Below are 27,615 nucleotides of genomic sequence, written 5' to 3'. Positions count from 1 at the left end.
ATTCCCAAGAGACCCACACTGTAAAAAATCTAGAGTTTTCAGAAAAATGTCTCGTTTTACCTGATGTAAGATCCGAAATCTACTTTTCCCCCATTTTTTTTCCCAAAGTAAAAGTATGTTGATTTAAGAAAAAAATAAATACACCAATAGAAAAAGTGAAAATTGTAGATTTTTTTCACTTTATCGTAATTTAAGACAATCTGCTAATAAATTAAATGAAACTTGTAGATATTTGTTACTTATTTCAAAGTAAAAGTATCTTAATTCAAGATTTTAAACAATCAGCCAATAGAATACACGGAAATCGTAGATTTTTCTTTACTTTATTTCAAAGTAAATGTATTTTAATTTAAGAAGAAAAATCTGCGTTTACAGCAAGCGAAAATTGTTAATTTCCTTTCTTTATTTCAAAGTAAAAGTATCCTAAGATCTTCAATGTACTTTCCCACATTTTTTAAAACATTTTTTCAAAGTAAAAGTATCTTGATTTAAATAAAAATGCCAATAGAATAAATGAAAGTTGTAGATTTATTTTTTTACTTTATTTCAAAGTAAAAGTATCTTAATTTTAGCAACAAAAAGAAAAAAAAAACTGCAGATGTGTGTTTTTTGTTTTTTTTTTACTTATTTCAAAGTAAATGTATCTTAATTTAGGGAAAACAAATCTGTTAATAAAACAAGTGAAAGTTGTGGATTTTCTTTCTTTATTTAAAAGTAAAAGTATCTTAATTAAAAAAAAATCTGCCAGTAGAACAAGAGAAAATTGTAGATTTTTCTTATTTTTTTCAAAGTAAAAGTATCTTAATTTAAGACGAAAAATCTGCCATTATAGGAAGTGAAAATTGTGGATTTTCTTTCTTTATTTCAAAATAAAAGTAGCTTAAAATCTTAAATCTACTTTCCCGCAGTTTAAAACATTTTTTTTCAAAGTAAAAGCATCTTGATTTAAAAAAGATGCCAATATAATAAATGAAAATTGTAGATTGTTTTTGACTTTGTTTCAAAGTAAAAGTATCTTAATTAAAACAAAAAAAAATAAACAAAAAAAAATCTGCCAATAGAATAAACACAAATTGTACTTTTTTGAACTTTATTTCAAAGTAAAAGCATACTTTTTTTTGAAATAATAAAAAAAAAAAAATCTACGGTTTTCACTTGTTCTATTGGCAAATTTGTTATCTTAAATTAAATTACTTTTACTTTGAAATAAAGTAAACAAATGTACATTTTTCATTTATTCTTTTGGCTTTTTCTTTTCTTAAATCAAGCTACTTTTACGTTGAAATAAATAAACAAAATTCCCCAATTTGACTTGTTTTATTGGAAGATTTCCTATATTAAATTAAGATAATTTTACTTTGGAATAAGTAAAAACGGAAGGGAATTTCTTAAAATTGCGAATAAAATCAAAGATTTTACAGTGTAAATTTTCCCGAATGGCTTATTTTTGAAAATTTTTTACGACAATTGTTGAAAATATTGTCTGGGAATCCAAATCTACCTTTGACCAAGAACTTATGAAACGATTTTAACAACGGCGGAAGACATCTTCCATAACTTCCACTGCACTGAATTTAAAAAAAAAAAATACCGTAAATTCCCGTAAATCTCTAAATCCCTGCTTCCCCGCAGACGGCTACCCGAGAGACGAGATCGTCTACAAGTGGAGGCGGAGCTCGGTGGAGACGTCGGACCAGAAGTACTGGCGGCTGTACCAGTTCGACTTCATGGGCCTGAGGAACACCACCGACCTGCTGAGCACCACGGCCGGTCAGTCCGCACTGTAAAACACCCGAACCGCACCAAATTCACTCAGTCGGGAAGCCTCGTCTCGCTTCATTTCACATCAGTTTAAGACAAAGGGACTTATTTATTGCTTTAAAATTAAGATGATACTTGTTTTCTTTCATGTAGTGTTGAGATGTTGTATTTGGGTGGCAATTTTTTTACAGTACATGTTGTTTATCTGTGTTGTTAATGTGTTTCATAAACAATTATTGAACATTTCCTTACATTTTGACACCAAAACCTTCACTTTTTATCTTCCACAAGTGTCAAAACATTAAATAAGCTCGGCTAACTTCCTGGATTTAGAATTTCCTTTTATACACTGTAAAAACTCAAAATCTTACCAAGTTAATTAATCTTGTTTTCACTTAAAGAGTCTCATCTCACTTAATTTCAGATCAGTTTAAGATAGAGAGGCTTGTTTCTTGATTTAAAATTCTTCTGTCCAGATCTCTCATTCAGTATTAGTTTACTGTTGATATCTTGTATTTGGGATACAATTTTTTACAGTGTATGTTGTTTATTGAACATTTTCTTCCATTTCTACAGCCAAACCTTCATTTTGACACTTATTTTCTTCCAAAAGTCCCATATTTTCTGCCATAAATCCACTTTTTATCCTCCAAAAGTGTCGATTCATGAAATACACACAACAAAATTCAGATGTTTGGAACTTCAAATTTTTATTTATTTATTAATTTTTTTGCAGTGCAGTCTTTGAAAAGTTGAAAATAACATTAAATCGAACCATTTAAATCTACATCTGATTGAAATTGTGTCGATTTTCAATATTATTCGTCAAGTCACAGGAAAATTAAGAATGAGATTTATTGTGTTAATTCTTACACAATCTATATACTACACTGTAAAAACGGCCTAAATTCGGAAATCTTATTTATAAAATATATTTATAGGTGACTTTTATACACTACAAAAAAAATCAAATCTTACCAAGTTTATTCATCTTGTTTTCAGTCAAAAAAACCCATATCACCTGATTTCAGATTGATTTCAGATAGTTTTGACTGTCTAAACTTTCTTTACTATTGAGATCTTGGATTTGGTGACACTTTTTTACAGTGTAAGTCTTTTTTTTTTACCTGATTTTAACAGTTTTGCTCCTTTTTAAAAGGTTTTTTTGCCAAAAATGTTTGAAATTTTAGCCATTTTCACCCTTTAATTTCGTTTTAAGCAGTTTGACAGCTTTTTCCAACAGTATTTAATTTAATTTTTTTTTTTTACAATTCTGATCATTTCAGTTTTTAAAAGCCATTTTTACCTTCATTTCTTGTGGTTTAAGCTAACGTGACTGGATGCATAGACTGTATATAAAATGTGGGCGGAGCTAACGTGACGTCATCACTAGATTGTATATAAAAGATGGGCGGAGCTAGCGTGACATCATCACTAGACTGTATACAAAAGATGAGCGGAGATAATGTGATGTCATCCATAGACTGTATATAAAAGATGGGCGGAGCTAGCGTGTCGTCACCCCCAGATGGGCGGGGTTAACTTGATGTCAACATAGACTATATAAAAGATGGGTGGAGCTAAAGTGACATCTTCACTAGACTGTATAATAAAACATGGGCGGAGCTAACGTGACTTCATCAGTAGACGTATATAAAAGATGGGCGGAGCTAACGTGACATCTTCACTGGACTGTATATAAAAGATGGGTGGAGCTAACGTGACGTCATCACTAGACTGTATATAAAAGATGGGCGGAGCTAACGTGACGTCATCACTAGACTGTATATAAAAGATGGGCGGAGCTAACGTGACATTATCACTAGACTGTATCGAAAAGATGGGCAGAGCTAAAGTGACATCATCACTAGACTGTATATAAAAGATGGGCGGAGCTAGCGTGACATCATCACTAGACTGTATACAAAAGATGGGCGGAGATAATGTGATGTCATCCATAGACTGTATATAAAAGATGGGCGGAGCTAGCGTGTCGTCACCACCAGATGGGCGGGGTTAACTTGATGTCAACATAGACTATATAAAAGATGGGTGGAGCTAAAGTGACATCTTCACTAGACTGTATAATAAAACATGGGCGGAGCTAACGTGACTTCATCAGTTGACGTATATAAAAGATGGGCGGAGCTAACGTGACATCTTCACTAGACTGCATATAAAAGATGGGCGGAGCTAGCGTGACATCATCACTAGACTGTATACAAAAGATGGGCGGAGATAATGTGATGTCATCCATAGACTGTATATAAAAGATGGGCGGAGCTAGCGTGACATCATCCCTAGACTGTATATAAAAGATGGGCGGAGCTAGCGTGACATCATCACTAGACTGTATACAAAAGATGGGCGGAGATAATGTGATGTTATCCATAGACTGTATATAAAAGATGGGCGGAGCTAGCGTGTCGTCACCACCAGATGGGCGGGGTTAACTTGATGTCAACATAGACTATATAAAAGATGGGTGGAGCTAAAGTGACATCTTCACTAGACTGTATAATAAAACATGGGCGGAGCTAACGTGACTTCATCAGTAGACGTATATAAAAGATGGGCGGAGCTAACGTGACATCTTCACTAGACTGTATAGAAAAGGTGGGTGGAGCTAACGTGACGTCATCACTAGACTGTATATAAAAGATGGGCGGAGCTAACGTGACATCATCACTAGACTGTATCGAAAAGATGGGCAGAGCTAAAGTGACATCATCACTAGACTGTATATAAAAGATGGGCGGAGCTAGCGTGACATCATCACTAGACTGTATACAAAAGATGGGCGGAGATAATGTGATGTCATCCATAGACTGTATATAAAAGATGGGCGGAGCTAGGGTGTCGTCATCACCAGATGGGCGGGGTTAACTTGATGTCAACATAGACTATATAAAAGATGGGCGGAGCTAACGTGACATCATCACTAGACTGTATATAAAAGATGGGCGGAGCTAATGACTCGGTTGTAGAAACTAGTGACAGAGACCAGAACTTGATCTCAAACTGTATATTTACTCTGAAAATCAGCGTTTTTGAATGGCTTCCAATGGGAAACCAGCACCCTCGCCCCCTGCTGGAATTCCCCCGGTATTGCAGCTTTTCTTCACCATTATCTTTGACTGGAAGTTGGTTCGTTCTGGATTCCTCTTGCCAAGCTTTAACACCGTGGCCCTAAAATGTAATTATATAATTACCAGCTGAGAGTTCATGCCCCCCCTCGCTAACTGCCCCCCCTCCCCCGTCCTCCCCCGGGGTGCCGGCCGCCAAATAGGTTTTCTCCGCCGACATTAATCACCCCGATTAAAGATTAAAGAGTCAGTTAAATTATTCACTGCTCTCTCCGCCCCGTGTGTTTTGACTGCTTAATGCCGGCTGTGCTCGCCGCCGCCGCCCTCATGACAGGTGCTGGGAATTACATTACAACTGGATCCTTGATGCATTTTTAATGATTCCGTGTGACTCAAGAGATGAAGGAGCTGCCATGACGGTTAACAACTGTTAACCTTTATGTGAGAGATGTTCCTGTTGTTTTTTTGGGCTTTTTTAGCCATACACTGCAAAAAAATTTAATTCTGAGCAAGTTTTATTGTCTTGTTTTTTTTTTATGTCAGATTTTACTGGATTTAAAATTCAATATTTAGATTTCATCATGATAGAAAGAGAGGTTCTCTGAAATCTAGTCAGTTTTACCTTCTTTTACTGGCTGATTGTTTTTTTTTTATTTAGATGCTTTTATTTTGAAATAACATCCATCCGTCTGGCCATTCTGGCCATAACTTAACATCATTCATCCATCCATAACCTAACATCATCCATCCATCCATAACCTAAGATCATCCATCCATCCATAACCTAACATCATCCATCCTTCCATCCATCCATCCATAACCTAACATTATCCATCCATCCATAACCTAACATCATCCATCCATCCATCTATAACCTAACATCATCCATCCATCCATCCATCCATAACCTAACATCATCCATCCATCCATCCATCATAACCTAACATCATCCATTCATCCATCCATCCATCATAAAATACACATCACCCATCATCCATAACCTAAAATCATCCATCCATCCATCCATCCATCCATCCATCCATCATAACCTAACATCATCCATCCATCCATCCATCCATCCATCCATCCATCCATCATAACCTAACATCATCCATTCATCCATCCATCCATCCATCATAAAATACACATCACCCAACATCCATTACCTAAAATCATCCATCCATCCATCCATCCATCCATCCATCCATCCATAACCTAACATCATCCATCCATCCATCCATAACCTAACATCATCATCCATCCATCCATCATAACCTAACATTGCCCATTCATCCATAACCTAACACCATCCATCCATCCATCATCCATCCATCCATCATCCATCCATCCATCATAACCTAACATCACTCATCCATCCATAACCTAACATCATCGATCCATCCATCCATCCATCCATCCATCCATCATAACCTAACATCATCCATCCAAAAATAATAATAATAAAACATAAACTTAATCAAAAGATAAGCATAAAATAATAATAAAAAAATTTTTAAAAAATGATAATTTTTATCCTCGGCTTCAAAAAAACTAGAAATAATGTGAAATCAATACATTTTTTGATTTTTATTACCTTTTTTTTGCAATAAAATACACTGTTCTATTAGCCTGTTTCAAGTTTTAAAATGAAAATATGCTGGAAACTTACAAAAAATGAATAGTTTTCTATCAGTGCAGTTTAAATGGTGCATTGGATTGACGGGGAAGATGCATTTGTGGGATGTGCACGGTAGAGATTCTAACATATATAAACATGGAGAACTGATTTCCATCAGTTCCTTCGCTGAGACTGGAGAGATGGGTTCATGAAAAGGTTTTCATTCGTTCACTCCCACGGTGTTTTCTGAGTGGCGGCGGTGGATTAAAGCGATGCCCCCCCCCCCCCCCCCCCATCTCTCGCTGTGTGGAAACTTCAGTCAAGGCTGCAGAAACAGAACAGAACAATGGCTGCCGCTGCTGATCTGAGAGCAGCTCTCAGGAAGCGTCCTGCAGGAGGAGGAGAGGGTGAAGATGCACGCACCTGTGTTCATCCACTCATACATCTGTCCATACATACATGCATACGTTCATACATACATACTTGCATTCATCCGTTCATACATACATGCATGCGTACATGCAATTATCCATCCAGTCATCCATCCATACATGCATTCTGCCATCCATCCATCATGCAGCCATCCATCCATCCATTCATACATACATACATACATACATACATACATACATGCATACATTCATACATACATACATACATACTTGCATTCATCCATTCATACATACATGCATGCATACATGCAATTATCCATCCAGTCATCCATCCATGCATGCATTCTGCCATCCATCCATCATGCAGCCATGCATCCATCCATTCATACATACATACATACATGCATACATTCATACTTACATACATTAATCTATACATGCATTCATCCATCCAAACATACATACATTCTTCCAGTCATACATACATATATACATACATGCATACATCCATTCATCCATCCATACATACATTCATCCATCCATTCATACATACATATATTTGTCAATTCATATATACATGCATACCTACATCCACACATACATACATTCATCCATTCATACATACAGTCATCCATCCATCATCCATCCCTACGCACGTACATCCATACATACATTCATCCATCATCCATCCATTCATACATACATCCATTCATCCATTCATCCATCCATCCATTCATACATACATATGTCCATCCAGTCATACATCCATTCATCCATCCCTGCATCCATCATCCATCCATCCATTCATACATACATGCATACATTAATCTCTACATGCATTCATCCATCCAAACATACATACATTCATCCATTCATACATACATTCATACATACATGCATACATACATTCATCCATTCATCCATCCATACATACATTCATCCATCCATTCATACATACATATATTCGTCCATTCATATATACATGCATACCTACATCCACACATACATACATTCATCCGCTCGTACATGCAGGCATCCATCCATCCATCCATTCATACATACATACATTCATCCATTCATACATGCATACATTCATACATACATATATTCATACATATGTATATGTATACAGTCATTCATCCATTCATACATACATCCATTCATTCATCCCTGCATCCAACATACATCCATTCATGCATACATACATACATTCATTCATTCATACATCATCCATCCATCTCACTCCCCATCTCATATAATACTCCCAGACACACCAGAAAAAAAATCTCTTCATTTTTGTTGCTTCGCTCCCTGAATTGATTGACCTCATGTCTTTTCTCCTCTCATCGTCCTCCCTCCGTCTGTCATCCTCTCATCGTCCTCCCTCCGTCTGTCATCCTCTCATTGTTCTCCCTCCGTCTGTCATCCTCTCATCACCCACGTGTGAAGTTAAACTTTCTCTCATTCTGAGCGGTGTTCCCCAGGGCTCCTTCACGGGACCCTGGATTTTTTTTTTTTCTTTTTTTTTTTTTTTTTGGATTAATTCCTTTTTTAGTCTCTCACTTAGATTTCACTTATAAACATCCAAATCTGCCGTGATATTTGATTTTCAAACATCTGCCGCTCCTCTAATGAATCCTGAACTCCTTCATCTGCCTCTGTCCGTGGTGCTGATGATGAAGATCTCTCCAGAGACTCCAGATCAGACCTGTTTAATTACCCATGAGCCACTGCCATGCTCTCAATCAGGACTTTAGGAGATTCTGCACTGTAAAAAAAAATCTCAATCTAAGCAAGTTCTTTAAAGGTGCTGTAGGCAGGATTTTGCTAGTCAATGCTAATTTTTCTGTGTTTTCTTTGGATTAAATGTTAGAGTATCCATTGATGAGGAGTGTAGCATAACTGCACTACCGCGAGGGGCAGCGTTTCCATCTGTCTCTGTTCTGAGCTGAAAAGGAATCTCGACAGCTCCAAGTATCTTTGACCAATCACAAGAGCCCCTGAGGCTCTAACCGTGATTGGTCAAGGGGCGTTCGTCGCACGTTCTTGTGGGAGGGGCTTACCTTGCATAAGGGCGTGATGTCAGAGAAAACAGGACAGGATTGGCTGTGCTGGGTTTCAAATCGCCATCTTTGATGGGTCAAATCGCCATCTTGCTTAGGTAACCCTAAGCAAGATGGCGGAGATGCGGAATCCTGCCTACAGCACCTTTAAACTTGTTTTGAGTGAAAATGTCTCAATTTACTGGGTTTAAGATAAATGTACTTAAATTATATATTTCAGAAAAACAGAAAGACTTGATTTAAGAGAAGTTCTCTGCAATCGAGACAGTTTTCACTTCTTCTATTGGTGGATTTTTTTTTCTTAAATTAGGATGATTTTACTTTGAAATAAATAAAAAAAATCTAAAAAAAAAACATAAAATATAAAAACAAAACAAAATAAAAAATATAAATATAAAAATATATTAAAAAATATACAATATAAAACATAAAAATCACCCTGAATAACAATCTTCTGTACTATTATTCCACGTTATTGGTGGAGTTTTTATCTGTAGAATTTTTCATTAATTTTCCAGATTTGTATTTATTTATTTATTTTGCTTCACTTTTTAATACAGACTTCAATCTTTCAAGGCTCAGTTTGTTGTTGGAGTTTGTCAAAAGGCCGCAGACTGATTGCCGTCTAGGGCTCGCAACGCCACAACACCTGGGCATTTTGCCAACAACCTCACCCATTCTTATGTTGTGATTCGATAATGTAACATATCATGGTATTGCGATATGTCTTGTTCTATTGTATTATTATATATTATTATAGTGTATTATTATTGTTATTATTATTATTATTATTATTATTATTATTATTATTATTGTTCTGTTGGCAGATTTATTTTACTTATTTCCAAGTAAAATAAAAAAAATCTGCCAATAGAAAATAAAAATTGTAGAATTTTTTTTTTTTATCTCAAAGTAAAGGCATCTTAATCACACAAAAAAAATCCACCAATAGAAGAAGGTAAAACTGTCTTGATTCCAGAGACCTTCTCTTCAATCAAGTCTTTCTATCTTGATGAAATGTAATATTTAAGTGAGTTTATCTTAAATTAATTAAAAGGAGTCTTTCACTCAGAACCAGTTTTAAAAACTTGCTCTGATATAGATTTTTTGCAGTGTGTTGGGTTATTTTGAACCATTCTAATGCCTCTAAAATCCATTTAAACATGTTAAATTAGACCTGAGACTGCATCAGTAGCAATAAATATATGAAGTATTGTCATTTTTTGTGTAAAAACCTTCAAATTTAATGTTAAAACAATTAGATTGAGGACAGTTTTACTAGTATTGAGTCTCCTGAGGGTTTACACTGCAAAAAATTCAAAATCTGAACAAGTTTTTAAACTTGTTTTTGAATGAAAATGTCTCATTTTACTGGATTTAAGATAAATTCACTTAATTATATTTCAAGATAGAAAGACTTGTTTTAAGAGAAGTTCTCTGAAATCAAGACAGTTTTACCTTCTTCTATTGGTGGATTTTTGTCCTTATTTCAAAGTAAAAGCATCTTAATTGAAGAAAAAAAATGTACCAATAGAACAAGTGAAAATTGTATTTTTTTACTTATTTCAAAGTAAAAGCATCTTGAATCAAGAAAAAAAATCCACCAATCGAAGAAGGTAAAACTGTCTTGATTTCAGAGAACTTCTTTTAAATCAGGTCTTTCTGTCTTGCTGAAATATAATTTTTCCAGTGAATTTATCAATTAAAATTTATCAAGTAAAATTTGACGTTTTCACTCAAAACAAGTTTTAAAAACTTGCTCAGCTTTTGATTTTTTGCAGTGAAGTTCCGTGTGTTTGAAGCCTGATATCACAAATTCAGTATATAATTTCTCTGAAAGCTTTTTTATTATTATTATTTTATTTATTTAACTTTTATTTAGCCAGGAAAGTCCCATTGAGAATAAAAACCTCTTTTTCAAGGGAGTCCTCTGGGTTAAAGTGTTACAAATTGAATATTTTATAACTAATAATAAATTATTACACATCAGTACACTGTAAAAAAATAATGTGCCCCAAATTCAAGATATTGGCAGTAAAGGAAGTGAGATGAGACTTTTTGACTGAAAACAAGATGAATGAACTTGATAAGATTTAGAGTTTTTCAAGTTTTTGCAGTGTACTGGAAATAAACAGGCCATGACTCAGTAGTTTTCTTAGCATAGCGGTTAGCATACACCGGAATTTCCATTCATAAAGCAGGAAACCTGCTTATTTAATGAAATAAAATCTTCAATAATTGTTGATTAAACACAAGACGAACAATATACGCCGTAAAAAGGGTCACCTAATATAAGATATAACACTATATAAAAGAAAATTAGTGTTAAAACTAGTCAATTTTACTGAAAAAGAGATCTGAATAGAATAATTTCAAATCAAGAAATAAGTCTCTCTGTCTCAAATTGATCTGAAATCAAGTGAGGTGAGACTTTTTGACTGAAAACAAGATGAATCAACTTGTTGAATTTTTGCAGTTTTTATGATGGCTTAACATAACATAAAATGATACAGAGACACCTGCTGGACAAAAATGGTGGAACTGACCTTGAATGTTTGTGTTCTGCTCGTTCTCCGCAGGTGACTACGTCCTGATGACGGTGTTCTTCGACCTGAGCCGGCGGATGGGCTACTTCACCATCCAGACCTACATCCCCTGCATCCTGACCGTGGTGCTGTCCTGGGTCTCCTTCTGGATCAAGAGCGACGCCACGCCGGCCCGCACGGCGCTAGGTGAGACCGCCACGCCTCCTCCGTGACCCTCCCCGACCCCCCCGACCCGATGAGATGACAGCGAAACCACACGTAGTTCTGTGTTTTATATTCAGTCAGTGAAATGTTGCTCAGTTTAATTTATTCCAGCAAGTTATGTTGTGCTAACTATTAGCATGTCAATGGGTTTTCCCATAGACGTTAGCATGAAGCGAGCAGGACTGTTGTGATTTACTATGTTTTACAGCGTCTCCTCCGTGAGGAAAGCAGAATTCAGCCTTTACAGGATTCATCTGACAGTCAGGAGACATTTCTCTGCTCTACACAGTTTATTTCAGAGTAGAGCAGAGTAGAAGCTGCAGCTGTTTCTAAGGATCTCTGATCAGATTTTTAAAAAAAAACGTCCAATAGGGATACTCCAAAAAAAAAGGCAGATACTTCCACCGGTCCATCGCTACCGTGAACCCGTTCTTGTTTCCTTGTTTCCTTTCTGTTTTTGTTGACATTTTGTTTTGTTTTTCTCTGCATGCCTCCACTCCTCGCTATGCTTTGCTTTGCATGCCGCCGCCGCCATTAGTTCATTTTCTTTCCTCTGGATGATGGTGGACGTTTTGAATCCTGTCGGAGGTGAGTTTTTAAAGGACTTCATGACCGTTTTCACCCATTCATTATTTATTTTTTTTTCCCATTTCTCATTTTACCATCTTTCACTTTTTTAAAAAGCGTCCCGACCCGGCTCTCGCTGTACAAACTCTCCACCAAACATTCACACAACCTTTCATTTCCATTCCACTGAAGGTCTTTTGAAAGAATAAATCTTGGTGGACAGTTTGAATTTTGGCAGATTTGGTTCAGTGTGAAGAGTGAATCTTTTCTTTTCGGAGGATAAAAAGTGGATTTATGGCTTAAAAAATGAGACATTTCGAAGAAAATAAGTGTCAAAATCAAGGTTTTGGTGAAGAAATGGAAGAAAATGTTCAATGATTGTTGATTGAATACAAGAAAAACAACATACACTGTAAAAAAAAAAAAAAAAGTGGCCCAAATACAAGATATCAACTGTAAAGAAAATGACTGTTAAAAATGAGGGGTGAAACGAGTATATTTTACTGAAGATGAATGAAGATAATTCGACTTGGGAAGATTTACAGTTTTTACAGTGTAAGTCTTCATTTTTGTTTGCTATGAGTTGTTGGAAAAGAAAGACTGCACTCTTTAATGAGATGATGTAGCAGCTCACAGCACAGCATTATGGGTAACGGCTTTCTCAGCAAGATGATTTCAACGACGTAATTGTTGGTTTTTCAGAAACTGATTAGTGATGAGAAGAAACCATCCATACACTTCAAAAAGTCACATTTTTATCAAGATCAGAGCTTGTTTTGAGTGAAAATGTAAGTAAAGTAAGTGAATTTATCTTAAAGGTGCATTAAGGAGTTTTACAACCTTAAAAATTAGGGATGTGCGATACCACTTTTTTTCAGATCGATACCAAGTACGAGTACTTCATCTTCAGTACTCACCGATACCGATACTTGCATACCGATACTTTATATACATAAAATGTAAAATAATGCAATGAGATTATTTTTGAAAATGAATTTTATTTCCAATAAAAAGGCAGCCCAGCCACTACGTTTAAGTCCAAAATAATAGTCTGAAAAATAAAACAAGCAACTCTGAGTTTGCACTTATTTAAATGAAATTAAGTGCAAGATAAAACAATTTCTCTGAGTTTTACACTTTACATAAACTAAGGTTTTTAAATGTACTAATTTTAATGATTTTTTTATGAACTAAAGTCAAAGATAGAAAAACCCCTGAGTTTAAAGAGTTGCTCGTGTTATTTGTGCTGCTCTCGGATCGCTGCTCTTCAGTTTCTCGGTCTTCTGCAGAGTTTGCCGTCGAGTTGCTGCCGGAGTTTTCTTTTTTCCAGCACAACAGCGTCAGACTCTCGTCCACAAGCTTCGCCCTGAGGTGTTTAAACAAATTACTAGTGGTAAATGAACAACATCGCGCACCTCCTTTAGCAATTTTAGCATTGCAGAGTTAGCATTCTGCAAAGCTCGGCTCGTTTTCATTTGTATAAAAGAATTTTCACACCGGCGGAGTTTTGGTGAGACGAGCAGCCGTTCTGGATTCATCCTGTTGTCTCTGCTCTGGATGAGACTCATGGAGAAGTCAGCCCGCTGCATGCAGCCCTGTCAGCGACTCCCAGAGAGGAGCTTCTTCCTCTTTCATGTTTGTCGGCAGCTTGCATCCCATTTGGTTGCACTACCGCCAACTGCTGGTGAGGAGGGCTTACTACGCGTGGGGTTTTCTTGCTGTGAGTATCGGCGGCTGGCATCGGTAGCCTTCACGAGTACCCGATACCTTGAAATAAGGCCAGTATCGGCCCGATACCGATACCTGGTATCGGTACTCGCACATCCCTATTAAAAATACTTATTTTCCACCCTAAATATGTTACACATTTTTAATGATGTGTACAATGTGCCCTGACATACTCATTACAAGTACCTCTAACAGCGCTAAATTGTCACTTGAAAGTTGCAGTGCCGGTCCGGCACCAGAATTTTTTGGGGGAGAATTTGAAAGGAATGACGTAATGCACGCTGTGGCTGGATAGGTTTCATTTTGTCCACCATTACTCCGCCAGATGCTTAGTGAGCAACAACTGTGCAGGATCTTCCAGAAAGTAAGAAAAGACCGGCTTCTAGCACTGCCACAACTCCAGCACAGACTCCACCAAGTAAAAGAAACCTAAATCTTACTTGAGCACTACTAAACGAGTGAAGACGGAGTTCTCCTCTTCCGTGCATGCGAGCCACAGGGACGAGTTTTTCACTAAGCTGCATTACGCCCAAGGCCTGCAGGGGGCGCTGTTTTGCATAAAACGTGCAAACTCCTTAAGGCACCTTTAAATAAAGTAAAATTGGACATTTTAACATAAATCAAGTGATTAAAAAAAACTTTCTCATTTTTTGATTTTTTTGCTGGTTCTCCAGTAGAAGATGCCCAAATTGAATCCAAGCAGCCACACCGGTTGAATATACACTGCAAAAACTGCAAAAACTCTAAATCTTACCAAGTTCATTCATTTTGTTTTCAGTCAAAAAGTCTTGTCTCACTTGATTTCAGATCAATTTAAGACAGAGAGACTTATTTCTTGATTTAAAATTCTTATATCCAGATCTCTCAGTAAAATTTTGTAGTTTTAACACTCATTTTATTTACTTTACTTTTGATATCTTGTATTTGGGCCACATTTTGTTTTACAGTGAAGCCTCAGACGTTTGGTAGAACAGACCAGATGTTGATCCACCAAACTGAAAACTGAAAATTGAGGCTGAAATGAACAAAAAGTAAAAATTTGGCCTGTAGCGACCGAGCCTTTTGTCATGCAAAATGTTAATTGTCCTTTAAAATTGCATGTGAAATTGTAAAATCCAGCTTTGGAGGAAGGTTTAGATCAGTCAGGATGGTCTATCCAGATGTTTGAGGTTTGTACGACGCGCATGAGGTGAATTCGCGAGCCATCCATAGCTCATTAGGATGAATTGGCGAGCCATGGATCGCTCATACTGCACTAATACTCAGCTGTACTAATCTTTAGCTACTAACCGATACATAGTGCTAATGCCTCTACAGACTGATACCTAATACCGATACCCATACTGACCGATGCCTAGTACTGATACCCATACTGACTGATACCTAGTACCAACACCCATACTGACTGATACCTACTACTGATACCCATACTGACTGATACCTACTACTGATACCCATACTGACTGATACCTACTACTGATACTCAAACTGACTGATACCTAGTACCGATACCTAGTGCCGATACCCATACTGAGCGATACCTAATACCGATACCTTTACTGACCGATGCCTAGTACCGATACCCATACTGACTGATACCTAGTACCGATACCTAGTGCCAATACCCATACTGAATGATACCTAGTGCCGATACCTTTACTGACCGATGCCTAGTACCGATACCCATACTGACTGATACCTAGTACCGATACCTAGTGCCAATACCCATACTGAATGATACCTAGTACCGATACCTTTACTGACTGATACCGAGTAAGGATACCCATACTGGCCGATACCTAGTAATAACTGTACTAACCTTTAGCTACTGACTGATACCTAGTACCGATACCCGTACTGATACTGATACTCTAGTTCTGAAAACTGTACTAACCTGTAGCTACTGACTGATACCTAGTACCGAGACCCATACAGGCCGATACGTAGTACTGATAACTGTACTAACTTTAAGCTACTGACCGATACCTAGTACCAATACCCATCCTGGTGATCCATTCATCTCTCATTAGCATGAATTGGCGAGCCATCCACCAGATCCTTGATCTTTGACCATAGTCAATCTAAGCAACTCAAAAGCACCACACCCCACCCCTCCGACCCCTTCCCCGACCTCCACCCCGGTGCGGAGGCAGCCGGCGCTCTAATCCCTCTCGCTCGGCCCCTCCCGCCCTCCACCGGTCGGCCAATATCACAGAAGGTCACCTGGAACGTCTGGACAGTAATAAAGACTCATATTGGATTTCCAACGATGTCTGGTCCTCAGCTTCAACAATAAAGTTCCTCCTTCAGCAATCATCCAGGGTGATTTCTCCAGAGTATCAGACTTATTTAATCAGCCGGTTGTACTTCATCTGGTTTTTAATTTCTTTCCTGTCGCAGTCGAGCTAAAGTACCTTAAGTTTAGCTTTTAACCAGCTGAGTCCATGATGCGTCGACGGACCAGAGACTGGCGGTTCAGATAAACCGCCAGTCTCAGATAAATCGCCGTCCAGACTTTTCTGTCTCCTTCGGCGGAAACGTCTTCAATCCGTCCCGAGAGCTGAAAGGAAGCAGGGAGATAAGAAGGAGCAGGGACGGAAGGAGAAAGAGGACTGGAAGGAAGGCTGACGTGTTCCCGGGCGGCGTTTTCCAAAGAGCTGTCCGTCAGCAGACGCCTCTCCCGGCGGCGGCGGGGCTCTAGGTTGATTCCCATCAGAGCACAGATGGATCCCGACAGAGATACAGAACAGAACCAAGAACAGAAAGCACCCACCGGTTGGAGCCAGTAACTTTCAGCACAACATTATTCAGGAAAAAGGAACATCATGTCCTGTCCCACTGGTCGTGTTGGATCATCCTGAAAGACGATACTTTCAGGTTTTTCCATCAGAGATCAAAGATTCTCATGCATAAAGCCAGAAATTATTCAAATGTCCCTCTCGTGGCCAGAGTGAGAATAACAGGGGAAATGAAGGGAGGACATGGAACTTGTTGGAGCCCAGGACTTCTGTCCGGCCGACTCCACCCGGTTCTTTGATTCTATGCTTGGTATGAAAAACGCCAAAACGACTGGCTTCAAATTATTACCATTTATTTAAGTATAGCCAGATGTAATGCTCAGCGCTGGACCTTACAGGGAAAGATACGAAGTATTTCTCCCCGAAAGGATCCTGATCGTTGATGAGACAGAGTTTTTATTCCATGTTCTTCTGGGCTGGGCCTGCCCCGACAGATAGGTTGGACTTTGTTCGCAATTGGACAATTGGTGTTGATGTCAGCTGCCAACCAAGCGCTGACATCCTTATTGAGTACGTTTGGAACACTAGTGTGTGTGTGTGTGTGTTGATATCTCCGGAACATGTGGGTATGTTTACACTTTAACAGAATATCTTATAGACTAAGTGTACTTGTCTCAGGAACAAGTGTCACAACGGCCTGATGTGCAGTTGATACAATTGTCCCATAGTAGTAGTGCTAATTAAAGTATATCCCTAACAAACTCATTAATTGCGATTCAGACCACAATTAATCGTGATTAATGTCATCATTTATGAACTTGTAATAAGCACAAAATTAATGCACAAAAGTGTCTCAATGAGTGACTCATTTCTAAAGTGGAGACGGATCCAAACAGAAAGTGGAGACAGATCCAATCAGGAAGTGGATACAGATCCAATCAGGAAGCGGAGAAGGATCCAAACAGGAAGTGGAGATGGATCCAAACAGGAAACGGAGACAGATCCAGTCAGGAAGTGGGGACGGATCCAAACAGGGTCCTCACTCAGTATCACTCACTACAGCCGTCCTCACTCAATATCAGTGATTTTCAACAAGTCCCGCAGATTTCCTTACATTACCCCTCCCCCTCCTCCTCCTGATGGAAACTCCGGGACTCTTCATCACTGTCAACGGTTCCTCCGTCGGGGGATGAAGCCACCGAGAGGAGGATCAATCACCGAGTATCAGCGTCTAAACTGACTGACAATGTGGAGGGTTTTTTTTTTTTTTTTTTTTTTTTTCCAATTACCCCCCAACCCTCAGTTTTTCCATTTTCACTGAAACAAGACACAGCCTGAGAGGACCAGGAGACAGTGTGACGTTCACTGACCTACTTGTTCATCTGAGCCAGACCTTCTAGAACCAGGCTTTCTAGAACCAAAAAGGAAGTAGAGACGGACTCAAACAGAAAGTAGAGACGGATTCAGTCAGGAAGTGGAGACGGATCCAAACAGGAAGCGGAGACAGAGACAATCAGGAAGTGAGACGGAACAAATCAGGAAGCAGAGACAGATCCAAACAGGAATTGGAGACAGATCCAAACAGGTGTTGTGACGGATCCTAACAGGAAGTGGAGATGGATCCAAACAGGAAGTGAAGACAGATCTAAACAGGAAGTGGAGACGGATTGCATCAGGAAGCAGAGACTAACCCAAACAGGAAGCGGAGATGGATCCAAACAGGAAGTGGAGACGGAGTCAATCAGGAAGTGGAAACAGATCCAATCAGGAAGTGGAGTCCACTCCAAACAGGAAGTGGAGTCGGATCCAAACAGAAAGTGGAGACGGATCCAAACAGGAAGTACAGACGGACCTGGCAAGACTGATGGAACCAGAACCAGTGGATGGATTTATGGCTCTGGATTCTATAGATCTACAGCTGTTCTCATTGAGTGTCAGTGATTTTCAACAAGTCCATTCACCCCCCTCCTGATGGAAACACCGGGACTCTTTATCACTGTCACCGGTTCCCCCGTTATGGGAAGAAGTCACCGAGAGGAGGATCAATCACTGAGAGCACCAGTGTCTAAACCGGCTGACAGTGTGGAGATTTTTAGCGTTTTTTTCCGAACTGTCACGTTACCGAGTGTCAGTTTCCCACATCTTGCTGCAGTCGCCTGAACGCAGCGGCTCTCTGGTGGAGGAGAAGTGGTGAACCAGGGTGGAGCCGGTGTTTTGGATTAACTGGTCTCCGTGTTAACTGGTGGCTTGGTTTATTTCACTTCCTGTGTTAGATAAAAACCAGATGCTACAGGAAGTCGGTCACCAACTAACAAGGAGACCAGGTGATTTGTAACACCGTATTGACTGCTTCCTCAGAGGTTTTAGCAACGGAAAACACACACACACACACACACACACACACACACACACACACACACACACACACACACACACACACACAGCAGTCAAAGGACACGTAGCAGTATTTTGAAGCTCTTCTCTGGGGACGACGCGCAAATTAACGCACCAGATGAAAACTCATAACCAATAATAAGATTGTCAGAGGTCAGGAAGTGACGGACTGACTCCACTAACGAGGCTGACGTCTCTGATAGAGTCATGTAACAATCGTCTAATCTAGGAGACTGCTTTCAGAAACAGCTGATTTCAGGACCCCAGAAATCCAAGAGAAGGAAGGAACACTAGCCGTGAAGACAGGAGCTCACACTCAGAGGAGGCTTTACAGAACCAGACTTTCTAGACCCAGCCTCAGACGTTGTAGAACCAGACTTCCTAGAACCAGGCTCAGAGGAGGCTTTCTAGAGCCAGGCTTTCTGGAACCAGACTTTCCAGAACCAGATTTTCCAGAACCAGATTTTCTAGACCCAGCCTCAGACTTTGTAGAGCCAGACTCAGAGGAGACTTTCTAGACCCAGACTTTCTCGAACCAGATTCAGACTTTCTAGAACCAGCCTCAGACTTTGTAGAACCAGACTCAGGCGAGACTTTGTAGAACCAGACTTTCTAGAACCAGGCTTTCTCGAAGCACATTCAGACGTTCTAGATTCAGACTCAGGTGAGACTTTGTCGAACCAGACTTTCTTGTCCCAGACTTTATAGAACCAGACTAAGAGGAGACTTTGTAGAACAAGACTCACACTTTATAGGACTAGACTCAGAGGAGACTTTTTAGAACCAGACTTCTTAGAACCAGGCTCAGAGGAGACTTTCTAGAACCAGACATTTTCTAGACCCAGCCTCAGATTTTCTAGAACCAGACTGAGATTTTCTAGAACAAGATTCAGAGGAGACTTTGCAGAACCAGACTTTCTAGAACCTCCGTCTGGAATCGGGCAGAGTCGCCCGGCGTTTCCACGGAGACTCGTCTCTGGATCTTTCCGTCTGGGGCCTCCTGCTCTGTTGACCCTCCCGTTAATCCAATCAGACGGAGTTCGCCACCGCGTTGTGACCTCAATCATTGCATATTCATTACAAAACATTGTCTCCATTAGCATAAGCAAACACGCCCGTCGCTGCGACCACCGTGGGCTCCCCCGTACGCCTCCCTTCATCTGGAAGCAAACCTTCCCGAGTTCTGCTGTCAGAACGAATCCAGCGCAGAGCATTACTGGTATATAGTGACGGGAAGCAGACGGGATTCTGGGATGCGTTCGGACATGTTTACAGTAAACACCGATCGTTTACAGAAGACGATCTCTCGCTCCACGTCCCTTCTGATTACATCATTTCGTCTCCGGAATCCAACCGGCAACGGGGAAGAAGGAGGAGGAGGAGGACGTCTAGACGAGCCGCAGACCAGAGGAGGCAGCTGGAAATAAACGGCAGCAGCCCGTCGCCATGGCAACCGGCGGAGGAAACAAGAGCAATGAAAGAGGAAGGAGGGGAAGTGTGTATGTGTGTGTGTGTGTGTGCGTGTGTGAATTATCGGTGCCCCCACCGGGCCTCGCTGTCACCGGGTTCGTCTCTCCCTGAACACCATGTTCTGCTGGGAAGTCCTTTCCTCGACGCCATCAACGCTAATCACGGAGGAAGGAACGGTTTACCGGTTCAGGGAGGAGGCCGGACTGGAGGAAGTGTTAGAACCTGGGTTCCGCCGTACGGCGGCGTCAGGAGACAGCCGGACTGATGGGGGTTAAGGTGACGACCGCCGGCATGAAGGGAGCCGGGAACTGAGAGCACGTTTTCAAAAGACAAGTACGAACCTTCAGCTGCTGGCTGGTACCTAGCACAATACCAGTACTAACTTTAAGGTACTCGCTGATCTTGAGTACCAATGCCTGCACCGATACCCATACGGACCGATGCCTAGTACTGATACCCAAACTCACCAATACCTTGTACCAATACCTAGTACCAATACACATATTGACTGATACCAAGTACCGATACCTAGTACCGATACCCATACTGACCGATGCCTAGTACCGATATCCAAACTCACCAATACCTTGTACCGATACCTAGTACCGAAACCCATACTGACTGATACAAGTACCGATACCCATACTGGCCAATACCTAGTACCGATGCCTAGTACCGATACCCACACTGACCAATACCTAGTACCAATACCCATACTGACCGATACCAAGTACCAATACCCATACTGACTGATACCAGGTACCGATACTTATACTGACTGATACCTAGTACCGATACTCATACTGACTGATACCTAGTACCGATATCCATACTGACAGATACCTAGTGCCGATACCCATACTGACCGATACCTAGTACCGATACCAATGCTAACACCTAGTAGTGATACCAAGTACTGATACCCATACTGACCAATACCTAGTACCAATACAAAGTACTAGTACCCATACTGACCAGTACCTAGTACCGATACCCATACTGACTAATACCTTGTACTGATACTAAGTACCGATACCCAAACTGACCAATACCTAGTACCAATACCAAATACTGATACCCATACTGACCAATATCTAGTACCGATACCTAGCACCGATATCCATACTGACTGATATCAAGTACACATACCCATACTGACCGATGCCTAGTACCAATACCTAGTACTGATACCTAGTACCGATTCCCATACTGACTGATACTTAGCACCAATACCTAGTGCCGCTACCTAGTACCAATACCCATACTGACTGATACCTAGTACTGATACCCATACTGACTGATGCCTAGTACTGATACCCATACTGACTGATATGTAGTGCCGATACCCATACTGATACCTAGTACCAATACTTAGTACCAATACCCATACTGACTGATACGTAGTACCGATACCCATACTGACTGATATCTAGTGCCGATACCCATACTGACCGTTACCTAGTACTGATACCCATGCTAATACCTATTACTGATACCAAGTACTGATCAGTGTTGTTTTCGTTAACGATGAGGACGACGAAAATATTTCGTCAACGCCCCTTTTTTCCGTGACTAAAACGAGACGTGACGAGCTAAAAATATCCCTTTAAAAGACGGAAATGTGACGAGACGTATCTGTTGTTTTCGTTAACGAGACGAGATGAGATGAAAATGTCGGTATTTTGACTTTCAGAATAAATGAAAACAAATGCGATTCCTCCAGCCAGTTCACGCAGATCGGCTGCTTTACTCTGAAAATATCAGCAATTCTCGAGCTGCTTCCTGCATGCCTGCACTGCATGCGCCGGCGCACTAGAGAGCGTGGCAGCAACTTTCGCCGGGGCTCGGCGGGAGGAAAAGATGCAGCGATTTATGGATGTACTTTAATCAGAATCCAGCAGAAAATAAAACAGAACGCCTCGTAGTGGGAGACGGAGGATCTAATCCAACTGTTGACTGTTTGTTCTTACTGTGAAACTGCAATAGGAGCCCACCACTAATTAGTGAAGAGTTTTCCCCAAATACCTAATAAATCTTTACTTTTTCTTGCTCTTTTCTTTTTTTAAAAATAATCCAGGTGTTGTCTTATTTTGAAGAAATGTATTTTCACTCTTGTTTAAAATTAGTATAAAGAAAATTCAGGTAAGGAATACTTACAAAGTTTATTAAACTCAAGTTATATTTGTCATTTCAGTTTTGAAGTGTTTCATACCATCAAGTTTACCCAAGGAATTAATTTAGTTTATTTCAGTTGTTTTAATGGTAGTATTTTCCTCATAACCATCTTAATATTGGTGTTATCTCTCCTCCAAAAGTAATAACAGGCAGTTACTCTGACCAGTTCAAATCAGTAACATAGAAACATAACAGACCAGTTTTAATAAAAGATCTCAGCCTTTATATCAGTATGGACATTATAAAAATAGCCTGAAAGTATCAGCAAAACTCCTATTAGTCCTCTCATTCTGTCTGCAGTGCTCATATAAGCACTGCATTGAGGTTGTAAAGTATCAAACTAGTCCAGTTATTATTTAATTCACAAGGAATCAATGTGTTATGATGGTTTTGTGCCATTTAAGTATATTTTATTATGTTTGTTTGGTTTAGAATTTCCTTTGTCTGTCTTTTTTCTCATGTACTATTGTTTCAGCCTTTTTTTAATGACTAAAACTTGACTGAAACCCGTTTGGTTTTCGTCGACTAAAACTAGACTAAAACTAAGAAGTGTTGAAATGACTAAAACTAGACTAAAACTAATGAGCATTTCGTCCAAAAGACTAAGACTAAAACTAAATCAAAGCAGGCTGCCAAAAACAACACTGGTACTGATACCCATACTGACATATACCTAGTAGCATTACAAAGTACTAATATCCATACTGACCGATACCTAGTACCGATACCCATACTGACAGGTACCTAGCACTGAGACCCATAATGGCTTTTACCTATTATCAACACTGTCTACCAATACCAGTATTAATACCACTTAAATTGATCTTATTTGGATTGATTCCTGTTGCCTGGAGCTGCTGAACCGGCTCAGTTTTTTTTTCACCTCATTACATCATCAGTGACATCACCGGTGACATCACCCCTCTCCCCTCCAGGCATCACCACGGTGCTGACCATGACCACCCTGAGCACGGTGGCCCGGACCTCGCTGCCCCGGGTGTCGTACGTCACGGCCATGGACCTGTTCGTCACCGTCTGCTTCCTGTTTGTCTTTGCCGCCATGATGGAGTACGCCATGCTCAACTACTACTCCTACTCCTGCAGCAGCCGCCGCCCGCCGCCCGCCCGCCACCGCATGGTCAGTACCGGGTGCTAGCTAACGGGGGCTAGCATGCTAACAGATGCTGCTGGGCCAAAACATGCCAGGATGCTAACGGACGCTAGTGTGCTAATAGATGCTGGCATATGCTAGTGCAGTAAATCATGCTAGAATGTAAGGCGTGCTATAAAGATGCGACAATGCTAGCATGCTTAAAAGATGCTACAGTCGTAAAATATGCTAGTGTGCTAAAATATGCTACCGTGCTAAAATAGGCTGGAATGCAAAGAGTCGCTGATAGATGCTAGCGCACTGACGAATGCTAGCGTGCTAAAAGATGCTGCTGTGCCAGAGTAATAATGTATGCTAATGGACACTCGTGTGCTAACAGGTGCTAATAGATGATGTCAAATGCTAGTGCACTAAAAGATGCTAATATTCTGACGGATGCTAGTGTGCTAAAAGATGCTAATATGCTGACGGATACCAGCATGCTAAAATATGCTACTGTGTTAGTATGCTGTTGGATGCTTGTCTGCTAACAGATGCTACCATGCTAAAATATGCTAGCATACTAATAGATGCTAACATGCTCGAAGATGCTGACGGATGCTATTGGTGCTAATGGATGCTAGCGTGCTAACAGATTCTCCCTTGTTAAAAGATGCTGGTATGCTAACAGATGCTAACATATGCTAGCTACAGTCGCAGTGATGCGTTCAGGTACCGTTAGATTTCCCGTAAAACAATGCGTTTGTTCCTGAAATTTCTGTAGGAAAAGTGAACGTCGGTCTTTCAAAGATGCAAACATAAAAAATGTTTTAAAAATAATAAATAATAATTCTTTATTAATAATAAATTAACACTAAACAACAGGAAAAATGGGCAAAAGAATCACAAATTGTTGACAAAATACCCCTAAAACTGAGAAAAGACACAAAATAAACAAAAAGAAGCGAGAAATGAAGTAGAAAATGGAGAAAATGAAGAATAACGAGACAAAAACATAATAAAACAACTCAGGGTTTACAAAAACACATCAAACACAAACAGTTTACAAAGAGACAATAAACACATGAGAGTCAGTAGGTGTTGTCGGTTTGATTCCCGTGGACTTAAAGCTCCCGGGTTTCAAAATCACACTGAATAGAAGTGAATGAGGAGAAGCTGGTTTCCACGGCGACCAGGGCTCCAGCGGGGCGATGCATTCAGGTACATCCCGTCATTCAGGACGCCCTCAATACAGCCTCCATCGCATGTTTACTGACTTCAGGAGGAAAACATCAACAATGTTTACAAAATCCTGTTATTGTGGGCCTTTTTTTTTCTTTATGTGTTTTTCTTGTCTGTGCTTTATTTATTTATTTATTTATTTATTTATTTATTTATTTATTTATTGGAGTTGGGATTGCTTTGGTTTATTTGTTGTATTTCTGTTATTTTTATTTTTTATTTTTTTAAGGGGGCTTTTTTGTTTGTTTTTTTTTTTGTTTTTTTTTTTGCATACTCTTTATTCAGCTTTTGCTTTAATACCTTAAAAAATTCTGTTTCAATGTTTTCTGCTTCCAGCTGACAGTGTTTAGATTCTCTTTCTTAGTTTGCCTCTTTTTTTGTAGTTTTATTCTCATTTTTATTCATTTTAATCACCATCAATCTCTTTCTTTAATGGTTGTAGCTGATTTAATCTCCTTTATCACCATTCTGAGTTATTTTGTCTCCTTTTATGATTGTTTTGTGATTTTTTTTCTTGCTTTTACAATCTTCTTTGCAGCAATTTTTGGTTATACAGACAACATTTTTCACTATGTCATCTCATAATCATTTCTTTCCTTTGTTTATTGTTGTTTAGTCTCATTTTTGTTTGCTTTGATTCATTCTGTATTGTTTTCTTATTGTTTTGTCTCCTTTTTTGGTTATTTTGAGTCACTGTGTTCCTCTTTAATCTCCATTTTGCATTATTTACTGTCATTTATTTTAATTTTTCTTTCCATATCTGCATTGTTTTCAATTGTAGTATTTCTATATTGTATTTTTTTTTTGTTTGGGCCAAAAAATAGCAAAACTGGATAACTTTTAATATGTTAGAATAGTAATAGTAATCGATAATTTATTTCTTTAACTGTTTTTATTTTTTTTTTCATTTTAATTGAGAAAATATTTATAGTTGTGTCTTTTTTTTACTCTTAAACTTTTTTTACTGTTAAAATTTTTTCTTTATGTTTTTACTGTTAAACTTTTTGTTGTTTTTGTTTTATTTACTCATTTTTTTACTCTTACATTTCTTTGTTGTTTTTTACACTTCAACTTTTTGGGCTTTTTTTGTTTTTTACTCTTAAACTTTTTGTTTTTGTTTTGTTTTGTTCTTTTACTTTTAGACTTTTTTTAACCCTTAAACTTTTTTTGTTTTGTTTTTTTACTGTTAAACTTTTTTGTTTTTGTACGCTTAAACTTTTTGTTTTTTGTTTTTTTACTTTCAATTTTTTTTTAATAATTTTTTTACTCTTAAACATTTTCACATTCTTAAACTTTTTGATCCATTTATTCATTTATTTATTTTTTCCACAAAATGAAAGTCACCTCAACTCCTAATGTGAAAACCCGTTTCCTCCCCTCCAGGCCTACTCCTCCTTCGGCCCCACCCCCCTCCTCCTCCGCCACGCCCCCACCACCACCACCACCACCACCACCGCCGCCTCCTCCTCCTCCTCGCTCTGGCTCCACCCCTCCGACCCGGACCCCGCCCCCTCCTGGCCGGGGGGCGGGGCCTTGGCGGCCTGCCTGGACGGGAAGGACTGCGCGTCGTTCTTCTGCTGCCACCGGGAGTGCCGTGGTGGCGGCTGGCGGCGCGGCCGCGTCCACCTGGACTTCGGCGAGTTGGACGCCTACGCCCGCGTCTTCTTCCCCACCTCCTTCCTGCTCTTCAACATCGTGTACTGGGTGGGCTACCTCTACCTCTGAGGCCCCGCCCACTCCGCGGAGGAGGAGGAGGAGGGGGCGGGGCCAGGCCGTCAGTGCCTTCTTTCAGAACGGTTTCCCTCCGTTTCTTCTTCTTCTTCTTCTTCTTCTTCTTCTTCTTCTTCTTCTTCTTCTTCTTACCTCGTCCCAGACTTTTCACCTGGTAGCACGTTAGCTTTAGCTGTACCATAGAAAACACTCCCTTTTTCAAAAAGTGTTCATGTTTCTTCTTCTTCTGAGGATTAGTTGTTCTTCGGTTGTTTCAATTGTTAAATATGGGATGGGGGCAGGGCTTGGGAGAAAGGGGCGGGGCTTGTGGTTTGTCTTGTAAAAATCTGGCTGTTTTTATATTGTTTTATTTAGTTTAATTTTTAGAAATCTATTTTTGTTTTTTGTTTCCAATTTTAGTTTTAAAAAAATATGGTTCCATTATTAAAAATTTAATTTATTTTATTTTGAAAAATCTGTTACCTTTTTTTTAATTTTAATGTATTTATTTTTTCTTTTTATTTTTAAAAATAATTTATTTTATTTCAGAAAATCTGGTTCCTTTGTTTTATTTTTAATTTTTATTAATTAATTAATTAATTAATTAATTTATTTATTTATTTATTTATTTATTTATTTATTTATTTAGTTAGTTAGTTAGTTAGTTAGTTATCTATATATCTATTTATTTATTTATGTATCTATTTATTTACTTGGTTTTTAAAAAATCTGGTTCCTTGAATCGGGGAGGTTTTTTCCGACAAAGTTCACGCTTCATGCCAAGAATTTTAACCGGTTTATTCTGGATTTCTGGAACAGGCGCCAAGTAAC

The 27,615-nt window shown here is 39.2% G+C and overlaps 1 protein-coding gene across 1 annotated transcript in view; it reads left to right on the top strand.

The window, feature by feature from the left end:
- LOC115383601 (gamma-aminobutyric acid receptor subunit gamma-3-like) overlaps positions 1-26,799 on the top strand; it is a 75,241-nt gene extending 48,442 nt beyond the window's left edge. The window contains exons 7-10 of the mRNA XM_030085734.1: positions 1,633-1,770; positions 11,500-11,652; positions 23,678-23,839; positions 26,495-26,799. Of these exons, the coding sequence (XP_029941594.1) occupies positions 1,633-1,770; positions 11,500-11,652; positions 23,678-23,839; positions 26,495-26,799 (758 nt within the window). The remainder of the gene's footprint in view (positions 1-1,632; positions 1,771-11,499; positions 11,653-23,677; positions 23,840-26,494) is intronic.
- Positions 26,800-27,615: the final 816 nt, after the last annotated feature.

This window comes from Salarias fasciatus (genome assembly GCF_902148845.1).
Source record: "Salarias fasciatus chromosome 23 unlocalized genomic scaffold, fSalaFa1.1 super_scaffold_20, whole genome shotgun sequence".
NCBI classification, from domain to species: domain Eukaryota; kingdom Metazoa; phylum Chordata; class Actinopteri; order Blenniiformes; family Blenniidae; genus Salarias; species Salarias fasciatus.
Note: the sequence above shows the minus strand (reverse complement) of the source record. Positions and strands in the feature narration are given on the sequence as shown.